At 37.1% G+C, this 7,500-nt stretch overlaps 1 protein-coding gene across 1 annotated transcript in view; it reads left to right on the top strand.

The window, feature by feature from the left end:
• Positions 1-4,571, top strand: part of Polr2M (RNA polymerase II subunit M) — a 5,288-nt gene extending 717 nt beyond the window's left edge. Inside the window, exons 2-6 of the mRNA XM_043020108.2 lie at positions 2,034-2,173; positions 2,304-2,469; positions 2,723-2,998; positions 3,253-3,391; positions 3,589-4,571. Coding sequence (XP_042876042.1) covers positions 2,034-2,173; positions 2,304-2,469; positions 2,723-2,998; positions 3,253-3,391; positions 3,589-3,798 — 931 coding nt within the window. The 3' untranslated portion in view covers positions 3,799-4,571. The remainder of the gene's footprint in view (positions 1-2,033; positions 2,174-2,303; positions 2,470-2,722; positions 2,999-3,252; positions 3,392-3,588) is intronic.
• Positions 4,572-7,500: the final 2,929 nt, after the last annotated feature.

The following is a 7,500-nucleotide window of genomic DNA, read 5'->3' as shown; positions in this document are numbered from 1 at the left end:
TGTCAATGAATTAATGGTATGTCAGGGAACCTAGAGTATTCACTTCAAATGCATTTGCACCATATCTTGACACTGGATATAACTTGCAAGCTTCTGCTAGTTCCTTTTAAACCTTTTCCACCACACCATGATAAAGTTCAACATTTCAGTTACAGAATATTAATCTAAAGAACATTTTATCATCACAATTGCATTATAATGCATGCTGTACCAACAATGATTATCATTTGCCAAAATTACTGTACTAATCTCAAATCGTCCTTTCAGCTTTCAGTTTTTAGACTCTGTTACTTTAGTTTAGATGTTTGAGTGTCTTAACCCATTCACGCCGGGGCCGTTCCGGCTTTGCGTGGTCGCAATACCGGGGTTCTCAAACACATAAGCCTAACACCTCGAGATTATCGGACGCACAAGCCGCGAGCTCTACCCGAGCGCGCGGCTTCCCCTCATAGCTCGTCCCGGGCGTCTGACACGAAAACCACAATACGTGCTATCATGTCAACCGGCTCCAATGGGTTAAAATGAGATATAATGTTAAAAAAATGATGTCACAGTAAACTACATGATATTGATGACATCATGGTAATTTCTGTTTTTTGATCGGTTAAATAAAAGGATCTGAGTCGAAAAACTATTATAAAATCAAGTGTGTTTGGCCAAGGAATAAAATAAAGTAAAAAATTACTAATGCAATGCTACTTCTAATTTGTTGATTACCCGTGATACCACGTCATGTCACGTCACAAGGTACATGTACATAATCATATGTACGTGTATGATTATTCATATTGTCCTTCGTTTGTTTTTGGTTAAAAAAAAAAAAAAAGTATAAAACACGTTTATTTGATGCCCCACTAAGAGATTGCTTCCACTTTCCTTTGGTATTTTCACATAAAAGTGAAGAATATAGGCAGAGTTCAATCAAATGAAACTAAAAAGGCATTACTGTAACATGTTTTTCAATTAAAATAACTCCTCAGAACATGGCAATATTTTTACGTGCCTTTACTTCATAGACACATCCATGAAAACCATAAGAATAGCGTGGGTGACAAATGCTCTGAGAAGATCAGCGCGGCATCATGCAGCGATAAAACACCCTGGCACGAAGCATTGCGTGTTTGTTATCTTCCCGGCGTTATAGGGACTAGGCGAAAATACATCCTGTCGTGAATGGGTTAACAGCAAACACCATCAGGACCAATATAGTTGGTGTTTGCAATGCTAACCTTTTCATAAGAAACACCTTCATAAGTAGCCTCATTTTGGGAAGGGTTCAGACATATTATGATTGAGTATGAATTAGGTGTCTTCATTATTTAAGGGAAAATCCTGCTGTTAGATTTGTGATTTTATGCCTCATGACATTCTCTCACTATGGGAAATGGAATAGTTTTCAAGATGATTTTTAAACATTTTTGTTCATTTTAGCTCTGGATTGATAGGGAAAAGAACACCATCATATCAGCAGAGTTAGTTCACCGGACTTTGTTTATAAAGTAAAGGAATTTGTGATATGTTAGTGACGAGAAGAGGATGACAGTGGAATGGAAAACAAATTATCCCACTGATAACAGATGGCATGATTTGCTGTGAAGGCAGCATCGGTCGTAAACGCGGATGGCACCTTGCCATACAACATAAACTCGCCACATGACTGTATGCATATTTTATAAAAACTGTGACCAATTGGTCAAGTATTGCATTGATGTCTGATGGAGTCCATGATAATGGGAGATGGATGAGTTTGAATAGGTTGTGATTACTTACATGTATAATAACTGTTTAATGGTTCTACCAGTGTGTGTATGGGTTGTAGGTGGAGAAGGTAAGTAATCAAGGTGTAGTGTATTAGTGGTAGTGGGACAGATCAGAAGGCTGTAAGCAAGCCACATCTGTTACAGATCCATGCCACACAGTTGTGAAATAGTCCAGTTAATATATAGAAATGATACAATGATATAAAATATTGTAATAGTATTGATGTGATTCCTTATATTCAAAAGTTATGTAAAGTAAATGGAATTCTCCAGAACGCTGCTGTTAAAGCTTCCGGACAAAGGTGAACGCATTAGAAAGAAACGACAGGAAGTGGCTGAGGCTCTTGAGGAAGTGAGAGAAAGGGAGAGGAATTTGAAAGCTAGAGACCTTCATGTTGATGTTCAGGCACTAGGTATGTGTAACTTGCTTACTAATAGGCTTTACTGCATAATAATCTAATGTAACAATTGTACATTTCTTTTTTCATTATTACAGCTATTATATTTTTGGAAGGGTTATTTCACTCTGTTATTTTTTTTCAGAATGGAGAGGCACCAACAAAAGTAGAAAGCAGACCAAAGAGAGAAATAGAATCTGCAGACGGGAGACACGTGATGACATGGATAGTGATGATGAAAGATTAGACCCTCTGGAGCTCATGGCTCAGCACTCCTCTATTATCAAGGAGAGACATCACAGGAAGTCCTGGTAAGTTGGTCTGTTATGTCTGATTGTATTATGCATATAATTATAATTTAATGAAAATAAAGAAGAGAGGAATGCTGGAAATGAGTACACAGGCAAACACACATACACACACATATTTACATATATACATCTTCTGTCTCATCTCTTTTCTTCTCCCACTCCACCTTACCCCTCCCCTTCTCATTCCCCCCCTGCCTCTCACTTCTCTATTCTCTTGCTTTATTTTAATGAAACATGTAATATAAACACCCAGGTCTGACGAGGAAGACCCAGCGGATGCTATAATCCGTGAACTGGAACAGATGGAACTAAGAGATGCACAGCAGTCTGCAAGCGATGAACTAAAAAGAACTGATGAGGGAGAAGCTGAAAGCCCTGCACACAGAGAACAACTAGAAAATGAATCGACGGCCGTTCGTACTGAAGGCCCTAACCATTCCTCACTTGATTTTGGCACAAAACGGATTCAAATGCTAGAGTTAAGACGTCTAAGGAACGGCGAAGTCAGAGAGCCTTTTAAACCGTTTAGGTATGATTGATTTTTTTCCAGTAAATATTACATATTGTATAAAACCATATGCCTTTTTTACTCTAATGCTAAGACTTGTGATGAGATAAAACTAAATACATTAATGAAAATTAGATAACTGAACATACATTACCTCAATATTTAAATTCTATATTAGTATAAATAACGTAACAAATCAGGAAAATAAACCTTTCATTTTGAAGGATATTTTACTCTTTATTACTTGTTTATGCATCCCTTGGTCTCTTTTTCAGACGACTTGAACACCCCCAACCTCTTCCTGACATCCAAGATATAATAGACAGTCACAGACCAAAATCCGATCGCGAAGCCCAGCTGATATCGCTCCAAGAGTCCATAACCCTAGAACGCGACTACCTCTCCAAAACAAAGGCAAGTGATCTTAGTTGCTTTGGCGACTATAAGTAAAAATGCGTTTTGAAATTCCTTGACATTTTCAGTTGTAATGTGACCCTAAAAATACTTGAGGGGTAGTCATTTATCAGAGTTATTGCATTTAATTTTTATTTATGTTCTTTTTTTATAGAGGAGATATTATTATTTTTTTTTTTTCATTCCCTTTCTTTCAGGAAAGAGAGCTGAAAAAGACCACAGAAGTTCTCACAAGAATGAAAAATGAAAAAATAGAAATCGGTTTACCTCCCACCGCATCATCATTAAAATACAGGGATGTGAACATTGCAAAGCACCTATTAGACTCGGATGAAGAGGATAACTGTTATTTACCCGCTCATTCGGATTATTATGACGACGAGGACGATGAATTGGATGCAGATTAATGGTTTCCGCTTTTTAAGTTTAGAGGTGTTACACTCCGCTGCCGTTGCATAGGTTGGGGCAGAAAGTGGACTGCAAGGAGGGGGCCAGGACTAGTAGGAGGGATTGGAGTCGAGCAACGACTGTCCAGCTTCACATGGTGGACATGGCAGACTCCGTCTCTGTAATTCTAACTCTATGTTATGTATAAAAACACATTATTATGACTAAAAGGGGAAGGCTTTATACTAGAAAGGAACAAATATCTCTTTATATTTTTTTTTCCTCCATTTATACGTAATTTCTTATTACATCAGCCACTTCCGTACGAGAGAGCCCATGCCACATTATTATGATTGAAATGGGAAGGCTTTATACCAGAAAGGAACAAATATCTCTTTATATTATTTTCCTCCATTTATACGTAATTTCTTATTACATCAGCCACTTCTGTACAAGAGAGCCCATGCCACCACTTTCAGTGTTTTACAATCTTTCAACACAATGCATGCTAGCAAAATGTAAACTGGCATCTGGAGTGTAAACAGAATTAATATCGCCAAATAGTTACGGAAACATTTTTTTAGATTTTTTACGAATATGCATTGTCAACAAGTTGCATACTTCATCGCATACAACAGAATACGGATGATAATGTTAGTGATTTAAAGGAGTGATTTATTACATAAAAGAATATATCTTTTTTTTTCTTCTTCTTTTTTTTCTTTTTTATGATGATGTTTGTAAGGAGCAGAATCTGCATACTATATTTTGGTCAAATATATTATTTTGAAAACTGTTATATCATTAAGATTCCTTTTTCTGAGGTAAGGTGTTTTAAGCCCAGCATTAATTCCAAAGTAGTAGATATTTATGTAATCTCAAACTAACAGACTTGATTGTGATGAATTCTGAATAATAACAGAGCTAATTTAAACTTACAAGTAAATGGAAGATGAAAACTGATGAACATATCTTCAAATAAGGTACTTCTCCTAATAACTGTATATAAAGTAACTTCAAAATTGGGTAATACTGAAGAACATTGTTATATAACATTCACAATGCCTCCACTATTCAATCACATAAAATCTGAATATCAGAGTAAAAAAAAAAAAAGAATAATAGATGGATTTCTTGAGTAGTGCCCCCATAGCTATGGCTGCTACTCATGCATTCAGAGTTTTCATAGACTTATTCATTCAAATAAATGGGAAATATTCAGTAATTAAAATCCCATGCCAAGCGTGAATCATTATAAAAGGGACATTATCCAGATGGTCTGTAGAATGTTGCTCATTATCAAAGCTTATGAACCAATTAGGAGTGGCATAGATAATACTATATGTAATCTACAAAAAAGACCAATACCAATCATCCCCAATCATTTAATCATTTGTTCAAATTAATTAAAAAAGGTTGGGAAAGATATACAAACTAAGCAAGTAGATATTTTCAAATGTGAAAATTACAAGTATAAAAAATAACAAGAAAGTAATTGCAGATGAAAACCTAGTAAATTCCTAAAGAAATGTCCCATCTCAGCTGTCTTCTACTTCTGTTTCTCACTTACAATCACCATCTCTATTCACTACAGCACTTTCACTTTCCTATGACCCTCCTCTATCATCTACTTCATTTCCCCCTCCATACCTCTATCCTTCTATACCAATGATCTAGATGCTTGCATTCAGTTACCTTTTATCAGTGTTTTGTGTCTTCTCCTTGCTCATCTTCATTTTCGAGCACACCTCTCCAGTCCTCCAAATTTCTTTCCTTTTATTCCCTCTGCCTACCGCAAAGCACCACGGCGTCCTCAATCACCACTGTTCACGATGCTTTAACCATTCCCGGCAATCAGCCATTCTATAATGAAAGGGCTCAATACCGAGTCTTTATGAAGTCCCACACTGACGTCAACCTCCTGCGCTCTTCATACACATCCTGCAGCACCCTTATGTATTTCTCTCTCACACCTCTACTAGATGTTAATTTCAAAACACCATCCACAGTACTCAGGTCAATGTTTCCTTCAAGATAATAAAGATGCAATGCAGGCTCTCCTGGTCCTCATGCATTTTCTCTATCACCTGTTGGAATACAAAAATGGCATCTGTTGTACTTCTGCCTGGCATGAATCCAAAATAGATGGACTGAAGCGTTTGTCAATAATCTTCCCCAAACTTCATCGCCAGTATCAGTCTGACAATTCAGTAATTTCCACCAAGCCCATAGACCTAGATAGTAACAGGATACTTCTACTCCTAATCCGAGGCATCAAGAATAAGTGACTCAGTTGATATGTCATCAAATCGCACCGATTCTCCTTTCTTCATTTCCTTCAGAGCTCCTACCATCTTGTTTTCTGTTGCTTCTACCTCTGCTGAAGTGCAGCTCTTCCCTAATCAAATATGCCATTCTCCATTTGCATACCATGTCCAAAGGAATTTCCTCTCTCTCCTTGATTTCTATCCTGATCACCCTTTTCCAGTGCTTCTTCAGATAGCGTTCATGAAATTAATTATATGTAGCTCTTTCTTGCCTTCTCCACTATCCTCTTCTGTCCTTTTTTTGCCTTTTTTTGTACTCTTCCCCCACAGTCCTCACATTCTGAAACCAGTGATGGTGGCAGTAATCTTTTTATCTCTTTGCTTTCCCATTTTGATTTTGAAAGATGAGTTCAGTAAATATTTTGTTTTTTAAGCCTTTTCCATTTCAGTAAACTTTTAGTTCCATTCATTTTCATTCATCATATAATTTTGCAAATAATGAAATAATCTTTTTAGCTTTGTAAGCTGCAGGTATTTATGATGAGCCTGAACATTTTCATTTTATTTCTATATATTATTCATCGCTTATGAAGCATATGGAAACAAAATAGAATGCAATTTGATAAACATTCACTGCAACAGATTCAATCAATTTTGGGCAGTGCATGGACCACTGTGTGTCAGTGAGGCAAGGAGTAACAACACTATTCTTCATAGTAATAGACTATCTTAGTTTTCAAAGATCAATTAAAACACTTGACACCCACCTCACTTGCAAATAACAGCCATGTCCTGATTGACAAAACACTCTTGAAGGATTTAGTCCTAGATCTAGCACTTCCCTTCAAATTCATTTCCAATCTCCGCCCAATACAGCAGCTATCGACAATCCTTATAAGTACCTTCTTTTGCATGGACCCACTGCATCATCCTCAGAATTGCTTTCTGGCTCTGAATAATTGCTTACCTATTATGGGTGTTGAGTAATGGGATAAGCATGACTTACGGGTCCTGGTGGTAAGACCTGCTGTCATAACGTGCTTGTTGCAGTGACATTGAAGTCACCCAGTCTTCATAAACCCTCTTGATGGGAGAGTTTGAGGATTAGCTGACCAATATCAGAGCCCAGTGGGACCAAAGTATGCAATTTCAAGGCTCTGATACTGCTAATTTTGCTGTGCAGCAGCAAAAATCCTGGATTTATCCTGGATGGGGCCCCTGCCTGATGGCTCGCCAAAAGGCACTCATGGCTGAAAGTTATCGACTCTTCTGGCAATATTTATTCAGCATTATTCCCTTACTCTTGATAATGATAAGTTAGGGTTTTTGTGATTTCAGTCAAATTGCGACTCATTCAGACTGCATATCATTCTTGCAGATACAAGGCACATCACTACATCTCTTGTTCATTATATAAGCAACATAACAGAAGGGATATTATGGCATATATATTAA

The sequence above is a fragment of the Penaeus japonicus genome, unplaced genomic scaffold (assembly GCF_977035675.1).
Source record: "Penaeus japonicus unplaced genomic scaffold, GWHDUDI00000001_assembly GWHDUDI00000017, whole genome shotgun sequence".
In the NCBI taxonomy this organism is placed as follows: Eukaryota; Metazoa; Arthropoda; class Malacostraca; order Decapoda; family Penaeidae; genus Penaeus; species Penaeus japonicus.
This window is presented reverse-complemented; position numbering and strand designations above follow the sequence as displayed.